We start from the raw sequence: 24,204 nt of genomic DNA, 5'->3' as shown, positions 1-24,204 counted from the left end.
GCAGTGAATTGTTTTTACTTTTTTATGTAGTTTGTTCTGCGATGAGGTGGCGACTTGTCCAGGGTGTACCCCGCCTTCCGCCCGATTGTAGCTGAGATAGGCTCCAGCGCCCCCCGCGACCCCAAAGGGAATAAGCGGTAGAAAATGGATGGATGGATGTAGTTTGTTTTCTTTTTATTTGAGTCCTTTTAACCGTAAGAAAATAGGCACAATGTAAATTGTTTGCCACTTGCCAAAATGTAAAATTGTATTTGTAGCCATGTCCTGAGTTTTAAGAGCTATTTCCTCTACTTTACACCGTGACATTAATTTAACAGAAATAATTATGTTTTGTCTGTTCCGGTTTCCGAACGTCAACATTGAGAAAATAACTATTGAAAGAAGATCATCACATAGAAAGTCTTCTTCAAAGATTCTGCATCATCCCAAGGATGCTCGGTTTGAATAATTCTTGTTTTCAGAATAAAACACTTACTTTTAGCTTCAACGTCCTGATTGTTTTTAGACTAGCACATTTTAATTCAGAAAGTCTTTTCAGACATCTTCTATCTTCTCAGCTCTTTTTTGTGATATGTGTGCTTTTTTAATGGCCCAGAATGAAGCACATATTTTCTATCCGATTTTTTACATTCAAGTAAAAAAAACTTTTTCAAAATGCATCAAAATAATTTCATGTCAGCAACAAACAAAAACAGGACAACAATTAAAGCGGCAAGCAGCGATGGACGGGACCGACTTTGAGGGCTCATGAAATCCAAACCGGAGCAGTAATTAAAACTCTTTCATCAACTTTTAATCAGAAGGGTTCGATCTCTCTCCTGTGCTAATCTGAAGCCGACACGACAAACGCGCTCAGAGGAGATAATGTTTGAAAAAAGTGACTGTTTTTACACAACTTTTGTTTTGAGGGGGGAATTGCAAACTTCCTGTTGATTTTTGCTGGGGGTTGTCAGTGTATGATATCTAAGTCTAAGTGAGACCTACATAGAGGTTTTTGTTTCATGTCTCTACGACATTCCTACTGGGAGTTACAGGCAGTTTTGTCTGTGTTTTCTTCCTAGGGGGCGCTAGAGCGCAATTTTGAGTTTTGGGGTTTGGTTTTTTTGATTAGATCTCAATTTTTGCCAGTCCTGATGTGTGTGTCCAATTTGGTGAGTTTTGAAGCATGTTAAGGGGGTCAAATTACAGCTCAAAGAGGCAGCGGTATAATAATAAAACGCTACAAATTCAATAGGGTCCTCTGTCCCAAAGGGACTCGGTCCCTTATAATAATACAGTAATGTGCAAATATAAAAAAGTAATATTTTAGTTATTTTTTGATAATTATCAGGCAGCGAATTGTTTTTATTTTTTAATGTAGTTTGTTTTCTTTTTATTTGAGTCCTTTTAATCGTGAGCAAATCGCCACAATGTAAATTGTTTGCCACTTGCCAAAATGTAAAATTGTATTTGTAGTAGAGATGCGCGGTTTGCGGACACAACCGCGGAGTCCGCGGATTATCCGCGGGTCGGGCGGGTAAAAATAGATTTTAAATAGATGCGGGCGGGTTGCGGTTGAACCAATTCGGAAATATATATACATAGTTAAATGTTGTTACCCACATACGAAAAACGAGCAGCACTCTTTGAAACAGTCAATTTTTCATCAGGCACCGCGTCCCAGCAACAGTGGCGCAAGTGAGCGCTCCTTCAGCGCAGCAGGGCGCATTTTAGAGGCCAGGCGCTCTCGCATGAATCCTGGCACTGTAGATGCCATTTTATTCCTGCATAGTGCTAACAAAAAAAAAAGTAAGTAGACATACGGTTGGATATGTTAAACGAATTAGTCTACGTTACCTATAGGCTATACCAAATAAGCCCATGTCTAACCTATATTGAGTTCGGTCAGCTGAATAATTTTGATGGTTACGTGTTGTTTGGGCGCACTACAATGCAAAGGAATTAAGGCAATTGCGTTGTTTATTGTGGGTTTTTTCTATTCGAGATATACTACTATGTGTGAATAATTATTTGGCCTCGCTTTCAAGTGAAGCGCATCTCCGATTGGCGACAATGTAAGGATATTTAGCCTGCTTTGTTTGTCGCGACCGTCTATTTTCATTATAATTCAAGTTTGATGATAAAGTGCAGTCTGATGGGTTTGATTTCCCCCCTTCAGCTATTTGCCTTGGCCAATAAGTTGCAGGTAATTTGTTATTATTATTTATTTAATTTATTTTTGTTTAAATAGAGATGACATACATATGTTATTGTATAATTTAAGCGTGATTGACAGCCTAAGGCTTATAAGGCACATTTTTTAAATATTTTTTTTATTTCAACTTAAAAACGTATGAGCCTATGCCTACAACATAGGCCATGTGTTTATCTTTATTTTCCTGCCTGTCGTTGACAATGGAGATTGTCTGATATTTTGTCATGGCTGGCTGCAGATCAATCAATAAAAGTTCATCTTTGTCGCGAAATTGTTCACTGCTTCACTGTGCACCCCGCCCTCGTCCCTATTTGAGCATTATAACGTTAACAAGTTAATATTCATTGAAATAAATTCAGAACATTTTTTTTACCTAACGAAAATATAGGCCTAGTCTTTCTAAAACCTTTTTTTAACTTCTTAAAAGCCTCGTTCGGCTTGCTGCAACTGCGCACACAAAGTGTGAGGAACGCACTCCTGATCTGAGGGCATTGGCAACAATAGTCAACACTTTCTTAATGGAAATGACAATAATATTATAATAATGATAAATAATATTATCACGCATTAATATCTCTTAGCCACGAATGCGTGGCCAAGAGATGCGTGGCACACATTGAATGTCTCTGCTGCATTGGATCAGTCTCCTTTCTTTAACAGGCAAAAGCTTTATAACCTCACTAATGCCTTGCATCGTCTATATTAGATGTATAACAATGGGCGGGTGCGGGCGGGCGGGTGTGGTTTTGATAAAATGTTGGTTCGGGTGGATAGCGGATGGATGACGACTTTTGTGATGCGGTTGCGGATGAAATAACTGCCTATCCGCGCATCTCTAATTTGTAGCCATGTCCTTAGTTTTAAGAGTTATTTCCTCTACTTTACACTGTGCCATTAATTTAACACAAATAATTATGTTTGGTCTGTTCCGGTTTCCAAACGTCAACATTGAGAAAATAACTATTGAAAGAAGATCATCACAACATCATGCTGTTAAGGCAGAAATCCATGCAGGAAATCACCTACAATCAGAATAAGAATCAAATCAGAATCAGCTTTATTGGACAAGTATGTGAAATACCAGGAATTTGACTTGGTAGGCCTTGCTCTCTTTGTTCATTGTAAACAATAATGGTTAACTACAAATATTAACAAGTACTTCAATAAGTCAAATGTAAAAGGCTAATAAATAACAGTGCAGTGATGAATAGAGCAAAGAGCAACAAAGATGATGTCTTGAACATGACTTATTATATTCAAAGTCACAGATTAGCTCCAGTGTTGCGACATTATTGCGATATTTCAACATAAAATAAGCAGCATTCTGTGTTCATTCACAGAAGAACATTAAAAGAGTTTGGTGTTAGCAAAACCGGCCTGAAATATTTTCCCGGTCATGATGAGTTTAAAAGCTGTTCTAAACCAGCTGTAAAAGAAAGCATAGATGAAGGGGTTAAGCATGGAATTGGAGAGGGTCAGCCAGTTTAGTGTCTCTATCACAGCAACGGGCGTGATACGAAAAGTGAAAGGCTGAAAGGTGATATAAACAAAGTACGGCGTCCAACATAGAATAAAAACTCCCATCACTGTAGCCAATGTTTTGGTCGCCTTCCTCTCCATCTTACTGACGCCTCCTGGTTTTGAGTTGTGGATAACACGTACTTGTTTCTGTGCCACGAGAAATATTCTCAAGTAGATGCTGAGCATGATGATGACTGGAATGTCAAAGGAAAATATGCACCCCAAAATGATTGATATCAATGCGTCCATTAAACAGGTGCCTTCACATTTGCCTTGATTAAATCCCGCAACCGTGACTCCGATCCCTATCAGTGCAGAAAGCCCCCAGCTTAGCAGGACCATAGCACCAACAACACGGTGGCTGATTTTGCTCCTGTACGTCAGGGGCTGGCACACCGCGTGGTATCTGTCGACAGAAATGCAGCACAGGTTCAGAATGGACGCCGTGCTCAGCGTGACGTCAAAAGTACCTCGTATTTTACACAACAGGCCTTCGTGATGCCAGCAGGAGAACACGGTGAAAGACATACTGAAAGGAAAAACTAGAATCCCGACGAGCAGGTCGGCCACAGCTAAAGACAGAATGAGGTAGTTAGTCGGACTGTGTAGCTGTCGGAAACAAACGACAGCGATTATTACGAGAAGGTTCCCGCATGCGGTGCAGAGTGACAAAAAGCCAAGAAAAACATACAAAGCAAGGCACGCAACTGAAGGATGACTTGCAAATATGTAAGTTGTATTATCTAATGTGTAGCAGGGGTGGATGTCATCTAAAACGTCGGTCTTGTTGACAGTCATCTCCTCTTCCATCCCTATGGATTCCTGGAATCAAATACACAATTACTGAAAAGCATACAACACCATCAGGAACATAACATATGACAAACTCTTACCAAGTCAGTCAGAACATCAATGCTGCTCTCAGTTTCCGTGGAGCCCTTTTCAACTTCCACATAATTAACATAATGTATGCAAATATTTCTCGGCCAATCATTTTGCATTCATTGATGACCGCACGCTTCAGTGGTTTGAGAAGTCTCGCAACAAGTTTGATGCTTGAGGTGGAGACATAGTAAGTACATTTTACACAGTACCAACTCCCAAAAGATCAGCCAAGTCATGGGCCCACATGATGACCTTCTCACCACGGTCATAAAGCGGAAACTGAGGTGGTACGGACTAGGGTTGCACATCTCTCTCTGATAAACGATTCGATATGCATCTAGATACACAGGTTACGATTCGATTCAAAAACGATATCTTTTTATTACAGACCGGTTCAATTGGATTGGATTCCGAACGATACGATTCGATTTGACGGTTAATATTCAAGACTCCAAATCCCCAAGCATTATGGCTTTATGGCACTGGCAAAAAAAACAGAACAACAAAATCACATGTCAATGTATTTATTTTTAGACATGGACCAAAAAAAGTCTGGCTGAATTGTAGGATGGGAACTCCAGAGGTAAAAGTAGCACAGAATAGTAACAACAAAGTGCAATATTTCAGCCTGAGCATAGTTTTGAACACTAGAGGTAGGTAACAAAGATTCAATATTTCAACCTGCTGCCAGTGTACGTCAACAATAAAAATAGCATGGCTTCTGTCGAGCTTCTCTTCCTTCTTATAAAACCCAAAAACTTTCCACACTCTGGATTTCTGTCTCCCCGATGCGTTGAAAATCTTTCTCGGTCCATTATCACCTTCGGTCAGACTGACGCTTTCGTTCTCTTCCTTCATTTTCCGTGTTGTCCCTTGTTTATCACTCGTGCTAATACTAGCTAGGCGGCTACCGCGTTTGGCGAGTAGCTTCAGCTCTCGCATTGTTTTAGAGACGCTGGCGCATATTGTAATCTAGCCAACCCATGCAAAGTCTTGCGATAACCGATCCATGACTCTATAACCGATTCAGCTAGGAATTCATGAATTATTCGCATTGATTGAGGAGTCTGCTACCGATGCAGCCTAATCGCTCACTTGTTGAATCGAATACTCGGTCGCATCGGTTTATCGTTCCCAACCCTAGTACGGACACAGGACCAGATCCTCCCATCCAGAAAAGATCGGAAGATAACATCGGAGAATGGACTCACTTGAAACTCACTGAGGCAATGAGAGCTGCTGAGGACAGTGAGGGATGGAGAGAGCTGGTCAACAGATCGTCTGTGGTGCCCCAACGACTCCCCTGGGTTATGGGATAGGTACAAGGTACAGGTACAGGTACAACTCCTGGTACCTGGGAATCAATACTGATACTCAATGGCACCAATGTGTGTGTTAATAAGTGTTAATTTGTTTAAAGGATGATTTTAATCTACATTAAAAACACTTCCTTGTGGTCCAGATAATATTATTGGATATGCTTTGGTGTACGTTCTGCGTACATTTTGCTTCACCGTCTTTTAATAGACTTACTGGTCTTGAGATAAACCAAAAGTTCAACTCATAACTGATTCTCAAATACTTAGTGTGTAAATTTATTGTCACTCAATCTGTGTCGCTAAGATGTCTCTGAATATACCAGGTTGCTGACATCAGCCAAAACCCCGCTAGTTCGGGCCACTCCAGGTGGCACAGTCAACACATTACAGCAGGGGTCCCCAAACTTTTTGACCCGGGGGCCGTATTGGGTTAAAACAATTTGACCAGGGGCCGCGCTCTATATATATATATATATATATATATATATATATATATATATATATATATTGTCAGAGGCAGATATTTACATATATCCGAATTTAAGTGTTACTTCTTTTCTTTTCATTTTCATATTACAAAACAGCTAGTGTTTTTCTTCCAAATGTGGTCTTTTGGTTGTCTGCAAAACTGTGTGCTTAACCTTGAAGTGAGGAATGTTAGAGAGAGAGATCATGGACATTTGTTTTGGCTAGAGAGACATGACTGCCAGGGACTTAAGAGGGGAGAGGGTTTTTTGGGGGGTTGGGGGGGCAGACCAGCTTAGCGAAGCGATAGAATGTTCTATGCTGGACTGGTCTCAATGTATATATGCAAAGCTTTGCAAATATATTACAAAATACCTATTCTGTCTCTGGTGGTTTTTCTACTCAGCTTTAAGTGTCGTAAAGAGCTTGGGAGCGACTTGTGACTTGAATTCCCTGGGAGGAACAACTGGTCCAAAACGCAACAATTTGGGGGCCTCGTCCGGTGCGACACGCTGAGAATTGGACACCTCTTGCACTCTTCTGGACAGACTCACTAGTGGCCAAAAATAAAACAAGGTAAGCAGAGCCTTTTTCTAAAATCTGCTTTAGGAGTCTGTCTTGAAGTATGTAAGTCAAACACTGTTTGTACCCCAGACACAGAGTGGACATTTTGATGGATTGATTGCATTTTTGCCTTGTCCGCCATTACATAAAAAGTTGTAAATAAGTGGTCAAGTCGTGTCATTGTGTCTCGACTACAGTGACGGGCAGTTTCATTGACGAATAAACTAATAGTTGGGTGTAGCTCACCCTGGGTCATTGGTCGCCGCCTAAACGAGTAATATATATATATATAAACTGTCTTTTCCTTAAACTGAACAAAAGTCATATGTCCACTGATGCTTAATAACTCTACACTCGGAGTCTAGTTTCCCCAACGATTTCGCCATTTTTCCCCCTCGTGCACTAACTGACTGAAAGATCGCGCACTTGCCGCCTTTGTGGCGCAAGCGTGATGACGTCCCGTTACCGCTGGGAAAATGCATTTTTAGACAATATGATTTGCTTGAGCGGCTAGAACACCCAATAACAAGCGGTAGAATATGGATTGATGGATGGGTGAAAAAGGACAGATTAAAAAAAATGTATGTATACCATTTTTTTTTTTTTAGTCGGGACTACCCGCGGGCCGGATTTTGGACACTGGCGTGCCGTATCTGCCTACGAGACCCAGTAACAAGCGGTAGAAAATGGATTGATGAATGGGTGAAAAAGGACAGATTAAAACAAATAATAATAAATAAATAAATAAACTTTTTTTTTTTTACTTGGTTCTACCCGCGGGCCGGATTTTGGACGCTGGCATGCCGTATCTGCCTAGGAGACCCAGTGACAAGCGGTAGAAAATGGATTGATGGATGGGCGAAAAAGGAAATATAAAAAAAAATATATATATATATATATATATATATATATATATATATATATATATATATATATATATATATATATATGTATATATATATATATATATATATATATATGTATATTTTTTTTTAGTCGGGACTATCCGCGGGTCGGATTTTGGACGCTGGCGTGCCGTATCTGCCTACGAGACCCAGTAACAAGCGGTAGAAAATGGATTGATGGATGGGCGAAAAAGGAAATATAAAAAAAATATATATATATATATATATACATCCATCCATCCATCCATTTTCTACCGCTTATTCTATATATATATACAGTATATATATATATATATATATATATTTATTTTTTTTTACTTGGTATTACCCGCGGGCCGGATTTTGGAAGCTGGCGTGCCGTATCTGCCTAGGAGACTCAGTAACAAGCGGTAGAAAATGGATTGATGAATGGGTGAAAAAGAAGAGATAAAAAAAAAAAATTATTAAAAAAATAAATAAATTTTAAAAAAATTTATTTTTATTTTTATTTTTTTTACTTGGACTACATGCGGGCCGTAGTTTTGGGACCCCTGCATTACAGTCTCAAGGTTTGGCTCAAAGCAAAAAAACAAAACAAAATAATGATCTAGCTTGAATAATCTCAACTGATGCGTAAGTGGAGAAACTATTTTGGTTCAATTTCCTGCTTGTCTCCCCGAGCGCTGTTTCCCTTCACCTGCTGCTGATTGGCAGCCGGGCCACACCTGGTGTTAATCAGCAGGCTGCTATTTATGCCTGCCCTGTTCCTCAGGGCTCGAGGATTGATTTATGTTTTGGACTGTTTACATGCACGAGTGCTTCTTTCTCTGTTTAAATATACAAACCCCGTTTCCATATGAGTTGGGAAATTGTGTTAGATGTAAATATAAACGGAATACAATGATTTGCAAATCCTTTTCAACCCATATTCAGTTGAATGCACTACAAAGACAACATATTTGATGTTCAAACTCATAAACTTTATTTTTTTTTGAAAATAATAAATAACTTAGGAGACCCAGTGTGTTACATGGCCTTTCCTTTTAACAACACTCAGTAAACTTTTGGGAACTGAGGAGACACATTTTTTAAGCTTCTCAGGTGGAATTATTTCCCATTCTTGCTTGATGTACATCTTAAGTTGTTCAACAGTCCGGGGGTCTCCGTTGTGGTATTTTAGGCTTCATAATGCGCCACACATTTTCAATGGGAGACAGGTCTGGACTACAGGCAGGCCAGTCTAGTACCCGCACTCTTTTACTATGAAGCCACGTTGATGCAACACGTGGCTTGGCATTGTCTTGCTGAAATAAGCAGGGGCGTCCATGGTAACGTTGCTTGGATGGCAACATATGTTGCTCCAAATCCGGAGGACACAACGTCCACAGTTTCCAAAAACTATTTGAAATGTGGACTCGTCAGACCACAGAACACTTTTCCACTTTGCATCAGTCCATCTTAGATGAGCTCAGGCCCAGGGAAGCCGACGGCGTTTCTGGGTGTTGTTGATAAATAGTTTTCGCCTTGCCCATGTGGTGATATCCTTCACACACTGATGTCGCTTGTTGATGCAGTACAGCCTGAGGGATCGAAGGTCACGGGCTTAGCTGCTTACGTGCAGTGATTTCTCCAGATTCTCTGAACCCTTTGATGATATTACGGACCGTAGATGGTGAAATCCCTAAATTCCTTGCAATAGCTGGTTGAGAAAGGTTTTTCTTAAACTGTTCAACAATTTGCTCACCCATTTGTTGTCAAAGTGGTGACCCTCGCCCCATCCTTGTTTGTGAATGACTGAGCATTTCATGGAATCTACTTTTATACCCAATCATGGCACCCACCTGTTCCCAATTTGCCTGTTCACCTGTGGGATGTTCCAAATAAGTGTTTGATGAGCATTCCTCAACTTTATCAGTATTTATTGCCACCTTTCCCAACTTCTTTGTCACGTGTTGCTGGCATCAAATTCTAAAGTTAATGATTATTTGCAAAAAAAATGTTTATCAGTTTGTAGCATATTCAACTGAATATGGGTTGAAAATGATTTGCAAATCATTGTATTCCGTTTATATTTACATCTAACACAATTTCCCAACTCATATGGAAACGGGGTTTGTATGTATATAGTGTATATATACAATAAATCATAGTGCTAAAACGACTTCCGGACGGCTTCGAAGCGATTCTGGTCCACCATCCACCGCCTCGGGGGGGGGGGGGAGCAGTGCACTGTCAACACCGTGTATGGTGAGGATGGTGTGCTGCTGACCACTACTGCGGCTGTTGTGGATCGGTGGAGGGAATACTTGGAAGACCTCCTCAATCCCGCCAACACATCTTCCTATGAGGAAGCAGTGCCTGGGGAATCTGTGGTGGGCTCTCCTATTTCTGTGGCTGAGGTTGCCGAGGTAGTTAAAAAGCTCCTCAGTGGCAAGGCCCCGGGTTGGATGAGATCCGCCCGGAGTTCCTTAAGGCTCTGGATGCTGTGGGGCTGTCTTCGTTGACAAGACTCTACAACATCGCGTGGACAAACTAAAATCATCAGCCCGGAGGTTGGGTCTTGGGCGCAGTTGGGTGTACCAACAGGACAATGACCCCAAACACACGTCAAAAATGGTAAAGGAATGGCTAAATCAGGCTAGAATGAAGATTTTAGAATGGCCTTCCAAAGCCCTGACTTAAACGTGTGGACAATGCTGAAGAAACAAGTCCATGTCAGAAAACCAACAAATTTAGCTGAACTGCACCAATTTTGTCAAGAGGATTGGTCAAAAATTCAAGCAGAAGCTTGTGGATGGCTACCAAAAGCGCCTTATTGCAGTGAAACTTGCCAAGGGACATGTAAGCAAATATTAACATTGCTGTATGTATACTTTTGACCCAGCACATTTGCTCACATTTTCAGTAGACCCATAATAAATTCATAAAAGAAGCAAACTTCATGAATGTTTTTTGTGACCAACAAGTATGTGCTCCAATCACTCTATCACAAACAAATAAGAGTTCTAGAATTTATTGGAAACTCAAGACAGCCATGACATTATGTGCACTGCAAAAACTGAAATCTAAGTAAGATGAAGTATCTCAAATAAGGGTGATATTTGCTTATTTTCTGTCTGATAAGATAATTCTTCTCACTAAGCAGATTTTATGCTAGAGTGTTTTACTTGTTTTAAAGGGGAACATTATCACAATTTCAGAAGGGTTAAAACCATTAAAAATCAGTTCCCAGTGGCTTATTTTATTTTTCCAAGTTTTTTTTCAAAATTTTACCCATCACGCAATATCTCTAAAAAAAGCTTCAAAGTGCCTGATTTTAACCATCGTTATAAACACCCGTCCATTTTCCTGTGACGTCACAAAGTGATGCCAATACAAACAAACATGGCGGATAGAACAGCAAGGTATAGGACATTAGCTCGGATTCAGACTCCTATTTCAGCGGCTTAACACTGTCTGATAAGATAATTACTAACAACTATGAACTAGGTTTACAGCATATGAAATACATTTGGCAACAACATGCACTTTGAGAGTGCAGACAGCCCATTTCAGGCGCGCTAAGAACATATATTTTTCCACGATTTCAGCACTCAGGTTAACCATACCTAAATAGACACAATATACTGCATTACACAAGACTACCCGAATGTACTCGAATGATTGAAAAAAATAAATGTTTTTAAGCTAAATTATTGGTAAACACAGTTTATGTATAATAATTTACGTAAAACTGCGAGTAATGAATAAAGTTTTCATCAATTTATATATTCTGTAGACATACCCTCATCCGCTCTCTTTTCCTGAAAGCTGATCTGTCCAGTTTTGGAGTTGATGTCAGCAGGCCAGGGAAGCTAGGGTCGATATTCTTCTCTTGATCACCTTCGGTGGCATAAGGGACGGTGTGAGCCAAGACATCCAGGGGGTTTAGCTCGCTCGTCTGCGGGAACAAACTGCCGCCATTGCTTGCCGTGCTACCGAGGGCCTTTGTCCCTGAATTCCTCACACGCTCCGGCAGATTCAATGGGGGTCTGGCGGCAGATTTCTTTGACTTTATCGTTGGAAATGCATCTGCTTTGAGTGTCGCAGGATATCCACACATTCTTACCATCTCTGTCGTATAGCATAGCTTTCGTCGGTAAAGTGTGCGGAACAAACGACTGACCATTTCGTCGGCTTTCCCCACAGCCTCGTATTTTGAACAAATTTCGTACAATTTCTTGCCACTTTCGCATCTTTGGGCCACTGGTGCAACTTGAATCCGTCCCTGTTCGTGTTGTTACACCCTCCGACAACACACCGACGAAAGTGAGAAAATGGCGGATTGCTTTTCTCCGAGAACGAATAATAGAAAGGCGTTTAATTTGCCAAAATTCACCCATTTAGAGTTCGGAAATCGGTTAAAAAAATATATGGTCTTTTTTCTGCAACATCAAGGTATATATTGACGCTTACATAGGTCTGGTGATAATGTTCCCCTTTAAGTGTTTTGGTCCTAAATGATCTCAGTAAGATATTACAGCTTGTTGCTGAGATTTGATGACCTATATTGAGTAAATCATGCTTGGAACTAGAATATCAACTGTTGCAAAGCTGTGTCACACCTGTTTGCCATCACTGACACTATTTAAGCCTGCCTTTCTATTCACTCGTCCTGTCCTCCTTGTTTGCGGTAAGCTACAGTCACGTTGGTTTGTGCTAAGTGTTAGCCTTAACTTCCCGTGCATTTGGCACGCTTTTCTCTTGCTTGTTTTCTGTTTGTCTATGATTTACTACTATTAAATCATCTCTTACCTTCACGTCTTTGTCCGGAATGTCCGTGGTGCACTGGAGGAACGATCCCGCATAAATATGCGATCCCCACGTGAAAATGACAGCCAAATGGACTTTGCTGTTTTATTTTCAATGAAACAATAGAAAAGATGTAATCCTATAGTAGTACAGTTGGCACAGTACAGTAAACTGACAGTTAATATTTAAACATGTAACATTTCTAACAATTTTGAACAGAAATAGTTCATGCACATTCAGATAAATTCTTCAAAATTACAATACAAAAAAATTGCCCGTATATACAGTATACAGTTAGGTCCATAAATATTTGGACATTGACACAATTTTCAGTATTCCAGCTCTGTACAACACTACAATGGATTTGAAATGAAACAATCAAGATCTGCTTTAAGTGCAGACTTTGAGCTTTAATTTGAGGGTATTTACATCCAAATCAGGTGAACGGTGTAGGAATTACAACACATTTTATAAGTGCCTTCCACTTTTTAAGGGACCAAAAGTAATTGGACAAACTAATATAATCATAAATAAAATTGTCATTTTGTAATACTTTGTTGCAAATCCTTTGCAGTCAATGACAGCCTGAAGTGTGGAAGCCATAGACATCACCAGACGCTGGGTTTGGTCCCTGGTGATGCTTTGCCGGGCCTCTGCTGCAGCTGTCTTCACTTCCTGCTTGTTCTTTGGGCATTTTCCCTTCAGTTTTGTCTTCAGCAAGGGAAATTCATGCTCAATCGGATTCAGGTCAGGTGATTGACTTGGCCATTGCAGGACATTCCACTTCTTTGCCTTAAAGAAACTATTTGGTTGCTTTCGCAGTATGCTTGGGGTCGTTGTCCATCTGCATTGTGAAGCGCCGTCCAATGACTTTTGAAGCATTTGGCTGAATATGAGCAGATAATATTGCCCCAAACACTTCAGAATTCATTCTGCTGCTTTTGTCAGCTGTCACATCATCAATAAATATAAGAGATCCAGATCCACTGGCAGCCATGCATGCCACTACCACCACCATGCTTCACTGATGAGGTGGTATGCTTTGGATCTTGAGCAGTTGCTTCCCTCCTCCATACTCTTCTCTTTCCATCATTCTGCTACAAGTTGATCTTGGTCTCATCTGTCCATAAGATGTTGTTCCAGAACTGCACAGGTTCTTTTAGATGTTTCTTGGCAAACTCTAATCTGGCCTTCCTGTTTTTGAGGCTCACCGATGGTTTACACCTTGTGATGAACCCTCTGTATTTCCTCTGGAGAAGTCGTCTCTTAATTGTTGACTTGGACACACATCCACCTACTGTACCTCCTGGAGAGTTTTCTTCATCTGGCCAACTGTTGTGAAGGGCTTTTTCTTGACAAGGGAAAGGATTTGTCTGTCATCCACCACACTTGTTTTCCGTGGTCTTCCAGGTCTTTTGGTGTTGCTGAGCTCAGCAGTGTGTTCTCTCTTTTTTAAGAATGTACCAAACAGTTGATTTGGCCACACCTCATGTTTTTGCTATTTATCTGATGGCTTTGTTTTGATTTTTCAGTCTAATGATGGCTTGCTTCACTGATAGTGACAGCTCTTTGGACTTCATATTAAGAGATGACCTCCCCAGATTCCAAATGAATATACCACACTTGAAATGCCATCTAGGCCTTTTATCTGCTCTTCGCAAATGAAATAAATGGAAAAAAAACAAGGGAATAACACAAACGTGGCCATGGAACAGCTAAGCAGCCAATTGTCCAATTACTTTTGGTCCCTTAAAAAGTGGAAGGCACATATAAAATGTGTTGTAATTCCTACACCGTTCACCTGATTTGATGTAAATACCCTCAAATTAAAGCTCAAAGTCTGCACTTAAAGCACATCTTGATTGTTTCATTTCAAATCCATTGTGGTGTTGTACACAGCTGGAATACTGAAAATTGTGTCAATGTCCAAATATTTATGGACCTAACTGTATATATATATATATATATGTATATTTATATATTTTTTTTAGTATAAGTTTGGTGATTTCAAGAAATGTAATGCAGAGCGCATATCATTATGTCAAGATAATGGCACCAGCATTTACTTCATTTAAGAATATTTTTCAACATACTGAGAAAAAAGTTTCATATTTGTTTTTTCTATCAAGAGAAGTGCACTTGTTATTAGTGAGAATATACCGTATTTTTCGGAGTATAAGTCGCACCGGAGTATAAGTCGCACCTGCCGAAAATGCATAATAAAAAAGGAAAAAAACATATATAAGTCGCACTGGAGCCCGGCCAAACTATGAAAAAAACTGCGACTTATAGTCCGAAAAATACGGTACTTATTTTAAGGTATTTTGGGGTTCATTGAGGTTATCTAATTTTACTTGTCTTGGAAAGTCTTGACAAGCCAAATTTTCTTGTTCTATTGGCAGATAATTTTGCTTAATTCAAGTGAATTACCCCTAAATTTCTCCTTGTTTTTGAACACTGACTTTTTGCAGTGTTTCTTTGCCAGCGTTCTATGCTTGTGTGTGTGTGTGTGTGTGTGTGTGTGTGTGTGTTTTCCCGACGGGATCACCACCTTATCGTGGTGGGGCACTTTGCGCGTCTCCATGACCCCTAGAGCTATGTCGGCTGGAGTCTTGTACTCCTGGCAGGGTTACCCAAGCCGAACAGGTCGAAGGGTAGAGTCCAGACTAAGAGTGATCCCGAAGACCTCAACGGTGGAGCAGGCAGAAGATGGTAGCAGTGAGAAGCACCACAATGGCTGTAAAAGCGGACGAAGGCTAAGGGAGCACACCCTGACAGAAAAGCAAGCTGGTGGCGACAAGCTTAGAGGCGGTTTCCCAAAAACCTGGATTCCGGCAGCTTCCTGCAGTTGTAAGAAGATGCCGGTCGTCTAGGGTCTCCCTTGCCACTGGAACGATCTTCTTACAATCAAGGTAGTGGCGTTGGGAAAAGCGCACCCCTCATGCCACTCTAAAAACCATCATTGCGCAGGTATCTTCTTTACCTGAGTCTCCGACCTCAAAAGATCGGACTTTTCAAACATCAGCAGACTCATAAATAAAAGAAGATGGTCATCATCGAATCGATGGACAACCATAAGCAAGCAAGTGTTTTCGCACAAAGCACCTCTCACACAACACGTTGATGACAATTCACGTGCAGCTTACCCATACCGAGCATATTATTCAAGTCTGGTGTCTGAACAATCACTTCGACATATTTTTCCAGATATAACTTTTTTAAAGGCAGACCTGTACCAGCTGTAAAAGAACGCATAAATAAAAGGGTTGAGCATTGAATTTGACATTACCAGCCAGGAAAGAACTTCAGCTCCCACAAATCTCACTGACACCTTGCTGATAAAAGATATCATAATGAATATAAAGAAAGGACTACAACAGAGTAAGAAGGCGCTAATAACTATAGCCAGAGTTTTAGTGGCCTTGCTCTCCATCTTTCTGACAGTTGCTCCTGGCGTCCTGCTGGGATAGGTTCTGTTTTGGATGCTGCGTGCCTGTTTCTGTGCTACAAAGAAGATCTTTGCGTATATGCATAGGATTATGATCATAGGAATGTAAAAGGTTAAAATGGGCCCTGAAACATTCACCATAAAAACATAAATATAACATTCTTCTCCGCATTTTGCATAGTGTAAGGTTGCAAACACAAAACCAACAGACAGTAGAAATGAAGAACTCCAACTCAACAAGATCATGAACACAACGACACTAACAGTGATTGTAGTTTTATACAGCAGAGGTTTACACACTGCGTAGTATCTGTCTATGGAAATACACATTAAATTCAGAATAGAAGCTGTGGTCAGTGTTACTTTAAAGCATTGTTGCGCTCTACAAACCAAACCTCCATGGGTCTTACAGTAATCCTTACTGAATTCTCTGCTGAGAGGAATGATTAAAAGACCCACAAGTAAGTCCGACACAGCCAGGGAGAGAATGAGATAGTTAGTAGGAGTGTGAAGCTGTTTGAAATAAATGACAGACATGATAATCAGGAGGTTTCCACATATGATGACAACAGCTATCAAGTAAGGGAATATTCTCAGTAAATCGCAGGTAAAGTTTGGTTGACAGGAAATTGTGACTTCAGTTGTGTTGTTTTTGCCTTCTGGTGCCATGTTTCGTTGAGCTGAAAAACAAATAAGTTATTATGAGAGATTAAAAAGTCTCAAGTCGGATATATTATATATACCTGTTTTGAATGAATCCTTGATGAATCATGACTGTTGTGTGTCCTTCAGAACCGTGTTACTGTATGTACTCAAGTTATATATCAGTGGTCATCTAATTTGCATAGCATTTAAATTTTTCCTTGTCCAATCAAATGTAGGACTGTAGTTTGTTGATGTCGGGGCCAAGGAAACTGTCATGGACTGTCATGTCTGGTCTGACTTTTTTGTTTTTTTTCCTACTTTGGTGTGGTCCTCCATGTTTAGTTGTCTTATTTTGGTTTCACTTCCTCTCTGGCTCCACCCTTCCTCTGCTTCTGAACAGTTCTCCTCACCTGCTCTTGATTAGCGATCAGTTGACTCAACTGTGTCTGATCCCAAATCAAGGTTTTTCATGCCGATGTAACCTGCATCTCAATGTTGGATGATTATAATTTGTCGTGTTTGCGCTTTGCCTACCATTTTTGCTTCATTCCTAAACGTGCACAGCTTCCGTTGTACAACTTGTGCGCTTCCCTGCTGCACTAGCAACTTGTGTTGGATGAATAAATGCCTTATTTTACCTTCAATTGTCTCCTGTATCTGCATTTTTTGGTCAAAACTACCTTAACCATGCGCAACCGTAACAGAATGATCCAACCGCAAATTGAACACGCGGTAACTACCTTTAAAGGGGAACATTATCACAATTTCAGAATTGTTAAAACCATTAAAAATCAGTTCCCAGTGGCTTATTATATTTTTCGAAGTTTTTTTCAAAATTTTACCCATCACGCAATATCCCTAAAAAAAGCTTCAAAGTGCCTGATTTTAACCATCGTTATAAACACCCGTCCATTTTCCTGTGACGTCACATAGTGAAGCCAACACAAACAAACATGGCGGAAAGAACAGCAAGCTATAGCGACATTAGCTTGGATTCAGACTCGGATTTCAGCGACTTAAGCAATTCAACAGATTACGAATGTATTGAAACGGATGGTTGTAGTGTGGAGGCAGGTAGCGAAAACGAAATTGAAAAAAAAACTGAAGCTATTGAGCCATATCGGTTTGAACCGTATGCAAGCAAAACCGACAAACGACACGACAGCCAGTGACACAAGAGAAAGCGAGGACGAATTTGGCGATCGCCTTCTAACCAACGATTGGTATGTGTTTGTTTGGCATTAAAGGAAACTAACAACTATGAACTAGGTTTACACCATATGAAATACATTTGGTAACAACATGCACTTTGAGAGTGGAGACAGCCCAATTTTCATCAATTAATATATTCTGTAGATATACCCTCATGTCAGCAGGCCAGGGAAGCTAGGGTCGATATTCTTCTCTTGATCATCTTCGGGACGGTGTGAGCCAAGACATCCAGGGGGTTTAGCTCGCTCGTCTGCGGGAACAAACTGCCGCCATTGCTTGCCGTGCTACCGAGGCCCTTTGTCCCTGAATTGCTCACACACTCCGGCAGATTCAATGGGGGTCTGGCGGCAGATTTCTTTGACTTTATCATTGGAAATGCATCTGCTTTGAGTGTCGCAGGATATCCACACATTCTTGCCATCTCTGTCGTAGCATAGCTTTCGTCGGTAAAGTGTGCGGAACAAACGTCCAATTTCTTGCCACTTTCGCATCTTTGGGCCACTGGTGCAACTTGAATCCGTCCCTCTTCGTGTTGTTACACCCTCCGACAACACACCGACGAGGCATGATGTCTCCAAGGTACGGAAAACAGTCGAAAAAACGGAAAATAACAGAGCTGATTTGACTCGGTGTTTGAGAAAATGGCGGATTGCTTCTCGTTGTGACGCCATCGCTCCGAGAGCGAATATTAGAAAGGCGTTTAATTCGCCAAAATTCACCCATTTAGAGTTCGGAAATCGGTTAAAAAAAAAAAAGGTATTTTTTCCTGCAACATCAAGGTATATATTGACGCTTACATAGGTCTAGGCTATTTTGGCTTGCTAGCTCCCACACTAGCCCCTTTAGTTTTGTACCTTAAGTGCTATGAGCACGCTTTTCTTTGTTCCCGTCTGATTTTATGTTTTAATAAATCATTTCCTACCTGCACGCTGTGTCCGAAGCCGTCTGCATTCCTGGGAGAACAACCTCGCATCATCATGCGACCCAGTCGTCACACTGAACACTTCAAACGAACTCTGGCTGATGGTGACGAGAGTCCCGTCACATTCTGGAACACACGATTTTACATGTAATGTTTTTACACGTGGCGTGGTTGGGGCGGGGGCGCGGTTGGGGGCGTGGTTAAGAGGGGAGGAGTATATTTACAGCTAGAATTCACCAAGTCAAGTATTTCATATATATATATATATATATATATATATATATATATATATATATATATATATATATCCCCGCGACCCCGAAGGGAATAAGCGGTAGTAAATGGAAGAATGGATGGATGGATATATATATATATATATATATATATATATATATATATATATATATATATATATATATATATATATATATATATATATATATATATATATAAAAGAAATAATTGACTTTCAGTGAATTCTAGCTATATATATATAAATAAAAGAAATACTTGAATTTCAGTGTTCATTTATTTACACATATACACACACATAACACTCATCTACTCATTGTTGAGTTAAGGGTTGAATTGTCCATCCTTGTTCTATTCTCTGTCACTATTTTTCTAACCATGCTGAACACTCTGATTATGCATTGCTGTGTGGCACGCACAAAAGTGCTTTCATCAAATGCACTAGATGGCAGTATTGTCCTGTTTAAGAGTGTCACAACATTGCTGTTTACGGCAGACGGACTACTTTACTGTAGACGTTCTTTATATTGTGGGAAAGCGGACTCATGTCCGCTTTCCCACAATATCCGCCTGAATTTCGGGAGATTTTCGGGAGAAAATTTGTCCCGGGAGGTTTTCGGGAGAGGCGCTAAATTTCGGGAGTCTCCCGGAAAATCCGGGCGGGTTGGCAAGTATGCCCAATACAAACAGCGTCTGTTTTCATCGAAAAATTCCACAGTATTCTGGACATCTGTGTTGGTGAATCTTTTGCAATTTGTTCAATGAACAATGGAGACAGCAAAGAAGAAAGCTGTAGGTGGGATCGGTGTATTAGCGGCTGGCTACCAGGAGGACTTTGAGTTGGATAGCAGACGCGCTATCCGACGCTAGCCGCCGACCGCACCGATGATCGGGTGAAGTCCTTCGTCGCGCCGTCAATCGCTGGAACGCAAGTGAGCACGGGTGGTGATGAGCAGATGAGGGCTGGCCTTCTGTCTATCCTTCCAGTCAGGAGCATGTTTCTTCTGTTTCTATCCGCAGTTAAGCACGATGCTATCACGTTAGCTCCGAAGCTAAAGTGCTTCACTGATGTATTGTCGTGGAGATAAAAGTCACTGTGAATGTCCATTTCGCGTTCTCGACTCTCATTTTCAAGAGGATATAGTATCCGAGGTGGTTTAAAATACAAATCCGTGATCCACAATAGAAAAAGGAGAAAGCGTGGAATCCAATGAGCCCTTGTACCTAAGTTACGGTCAGAGCGAAAAAAGATACACCCTGGCGTCCTGCACTGCACTCTAATCCTTCACTCTCACTTTCCTCATCCACGAAGCTTTCATCCTGGCTCAAATTAATGGGGTAATCGTCGCTTTCTCGGTCCGAATCGCTCTCGCTTCTGGTGTAAACAATGTGCAGATGTGAGGAGCTCTTCAACCTGTGACGTCACGCTACTTCTGGTACAGGCAAGGCTTTTTTTTATCAGCGACCAAAAGTTGCGAACTTTATCGTCGATGTTCTCTACTAAATCCTTTCAGCAAAAATATGGCAATATCGCAAAATGATCAAGTTTGACATAGAATGGAATTGCTATCCACGTTTAAATAAGAAAATGTCATTTCAGTAGGCCTTTAAAACAATTGTGTATGTATGTGGTGGGGGTCAAACTATGGAATTCCCTTTACAATGAGATAAAAGATTGTAGAAATATATTCCAATTGAAAAAATATATATAAAGACAGAACAATAAGATCATATGGACAGCCGTAAGTGTCTACATTTTGCTTTATATTTATTATTTTACTTATATTTTGTCTGGTTTTGTATTTGTTTTGTATCATCCCTTGAGGTGTATATTACTTTTTTTGTTCGGTTTGTACTTCTTGAAGTTTTGCACTTCTTTTTGTGTGTTTTTTTGGTTGTTTTTTTTGTTTTCATTATATTTGGATGTATCTGTTTGGTTTGTATGTGTGTGAATCTGGGCTATTCATTAAAGGGGAACATTATCACCAGACCTATGTAAGCGTCAATATATACCTTGATGTTGCAGAAAAAATACCTTTTTTTTTTTTAACCGATTTCCGAACTCTAAATGGGTGAATTTTGGCGAATTAAACGCCTTTCTATTATTCGCTCTCGGAGCGATGACGTCACAACGTGGCGTCACATCGGGAAGCAATCTGCCATTTTCTCAAACACCGGGTCAAAACAGCTCTGTTATTTTCCGTTTTTTCGACTGTTTTCCGTACCTTGGAGACATCATGCCTCGTCGGTGTGTTGTCGAAGGGTGTAACAACACAAACAGGGACGGATTCAAGTTGCACCAGTGGCCCAAAGATGCGAAAGTGGCAAGAAATTGGACGTTTGTTCCGCACACTTTACCGACGAAAGCTATGCTACGACAGAGATGGCAAGAATGTGTGGATATCCTGCGACACTCAAAGCAGATGCATTTCCAACGATAAAGTCAAAGAAATCTGCCGCCAGACCCCCATTGAATCTGCCGGAGTGTGTGAGCAATTCAGGGACAAAGGACCTAGGTAGCACGGCAAGCAATGGCGGCAGTTTGTTCCCGCAGACGAACGAGCTAAACCCCCTGGATGTCTTGGCTCACACCGTCCCTTATGCCACTGAAGATGATCAAGAGAAGAATATCAACCCTTGCTTCCCTGGCCTGCTGACATGAGGGTATGTCTACAGAATATATTAATTGATGAAAATTGGGCTGTCTGCACTCTCAAAGTCCATGTTGTTGCCAAATGTATTTCATATGCTGTAAACCTAGTTCATAGTTGTTAGTTTCCTTTAATGCCAAACAAACACATACCAATCGTTGGTTAGAAGGAGATCGCCGAATTCGTCCTCGCTTTCTCCCGTGTCGCTGGCTGTCGTGTCGTTTTCGTCGGTTTCGCTTGCATACGGTTCAAACCGATATGGCTCAATAACTTCAGTTTCTTCTTCAATTTCGTTTTCGCTACCTGCCTCCACACTACAACCATCCGTTTCAATACATGCGTAATCTGTTGAATCGCTTAAGCCGCTGAAATCCGAGTCTGAATCCGAGCTAATGTCGCTATATCTTGCTGTTCTATCCGCCATGTTTGTTTGTGTTGGCATCACTATGTGACGTCACAGGAAAATGGACGGGTGTATATAACGATGGTTAAAATCAGGCACTTTGAAGCTTTTTTTAGGGATATTGCGTGATGGGTAAAATTTTGAAAAAAACTTCGAAAATTAAAATAAGCCACTGGGAACTGATTTTTTAATTGTTTTAACCCTTCTGAAATTGTGATAATGTTCCCCTTTAAGTAAGACTACTTATTATGTTGAAGGGGGCAGGAAATATAAGATTTTCCTCATCCTGTTCCTTCTCAAGCATAGGTGTGCAAATATGTGTTCAGTAGCTAAAGTTTAATTGTCTATTGATTAAAAATGCACATTAATGAAGGAGATAAATAAAAAAATAAAAAAATAAATAAAATATTTAAAGAAATCATATTTTTCTTTGCCCTACTCCATTTGTTGTTTATTCTTAAACACCCTTTTACCTTCCTTTCGCTATGTTTTGTGTTTGGTCTGTTTTTTTTGCGTTTGAGTGTGTGTGACTGTGTGTGTGTATGTCTGTGGGTGTGTGTGTGTGTGTGTGTGTGTGCGTGCGCAGGTGTCAGTGTCAAGCCGTCCTTCTGCCATAGGTACTAAAAGTGCATTGTTGTTTGGCTGCAGGATTAAAGCTGGCTTACAAAGTCCTTCTATGTCCCTCTGCACCAGAACCAGAACACAACGCAGTGTAGTTGGGCCAAGCACACCAGAACTTAAACGAGCGAGAGGTGAACGAAAGCAAAAAGGAAGTGGAAACAAAATGAATAAGCACTTGATTATCCGATTATGACATGGCGACCCTTAAACACAGGAAGTTTTTACCTTCAAAATATGAAATACATTTTTGCGAGTGTCATGTTGAACACATGAATGTGATAATAAATACCAACTCGGTGGCCTAGTGGTTAGAGTGTCCGGTAGGTTGTGAGTTCAAACCCCGGCCGAGTCATACCAAAGACTATAAAAATGGGAGCCATTACCTCCCTGCTTGGCACTCAGCATCAAGGGTTGCAATTGGAGATTAAATCACCAAAAATGGTTCCCGGGCGTGGCCAACTCTGCTGCTCACTGCTCCCCTCACCTCCCAGGGGGTGGATCAAGGGTGATGGGTCAAATGCAGAGAATAATTTTGCCACACCTAGTGTTGGTGACAATCATTGGTACTTTAAATAAGTCATACTATTTGTGTGTTGGACATGTTAACTTGTGTGAAAGTGACGTTCTTTACTGTAACTTTAAGCAAACAAAACCATAAACCGTAGCAAGGACACAGTTATATCCACAAGTATTTGGACAGCGGCAGCTTTCTTTTGTGATTTTGCCTTCATACAACACCAAAATGCATTTGAAACACAACATAGCACAGTAAATAATGTGCCTGCTAAAGAAAAAAAATCTCTAAGCTTAGATTGTTTTCCTCAATTGCTATTGATTATTTGTGATACAAACATCTCAATTTTTACATTTTTTAAAATATTTTTTATTTTTTATTAAATCAACATTAAAAACACAAGATACACTTACTTAAGTGCACCAACCCAAAAACCATCCCTTCCCCATTTACACTCTTTCTCACTCATTCACACAAAAGGGTTGTTTCCTTCTGTTATTAATATTGTGGTTCCTACATTATATATCAATATATATCAATACAGTCTGCAAGGGATACAGTCTGTAAGCACACATGATTGTGTGTGCTGCTGGTCCACTAACAGCCAGTGGTTCTCAAATCGGGGTACGCGTACCCCTGGGGGTACTTGAAGGTATGCCAAGGGGTACGTGAGATTTTTTTTAAATAATCTAAAAATAGCAACAATTCACAAATCCTTTATAAATATAAATAAAAACGTATCTTTTTATTCCAAATAGTTCAAGAAAGACCACTACAAATGAGCAATATTTTGCACGGTTATACAATTTATAAATCAGAAACTGATGACATAGTGCTGTATTTTACTTTTTTTATCTCTTTTTTTCAACCAAAAATGCTTTGCTCTGATTAGGGGGTACTTGAATTTAAAAAA

General features: G+C 40.3%; 2 protein-coding genes across 2 annotated transcripts; both read right to left on the bottom strand.

Annotated features, from left to right (window-relative positions):
• Window positions 1-3,541: 3,541 nt before the first annotated feature.
• On the bottom strand, window positions 3,542-4,525 carry LOC133623587 (trace amine-associated receptor 1-like). The gene has a single exon (XM_061986810.2). The coding sequence runs from the start codon at window positions 4,523-4,525 to the stop codon at window positions 3,542-3,544; it is 984 nt and encodes a 327-aa protein (XP_061842794.2).
• Window positions 4,526-15,783: 11,258 nt separating this feature from the next.
• LOC133623487 (trace amine-associated receptor 1-like) lies at window positions 15,784-16,939 on the bottom strand. The gene is made up of 2 exons (XM_061986694.2): window positions 16,815-16,939; window positions 15,784-16,751 (listed from the first exon to the last, which is right to left on the bottom strand). Exon 2 carries the CDS (start codon window positions 16,738-16,740, stop codon window positions 15,784-15,786), a length of 957 nt encoding a protein of 318 aa, XP_061842678.2. The 5' UTR covers window positions 16,741-16,751; window positions 16,815-16,939.
• Window positions 16,940-24,204: the final 7,265 nt, after the last annotated feature.

This window comes from Nerophis lumbriciformis, linkage group LG26, assembly GCF_033978685.3.
Source record: "Nerophis lumbriciformis linkage group LG26, RoL_Nlum_v2.1, whole genome shotgun sequence".
Taxonomy (NCBI): Eukaryota; Metazoa; Chordata; class Actinopteri; order Syngnathiformes; family Syngnathidae; genus Nerophis; species Nerophis lumbriciformis.
Note: the sequence above shows the minus strand (reverse complement) of the source record. Positions and strands in the feature narration are given on the sequence as shown.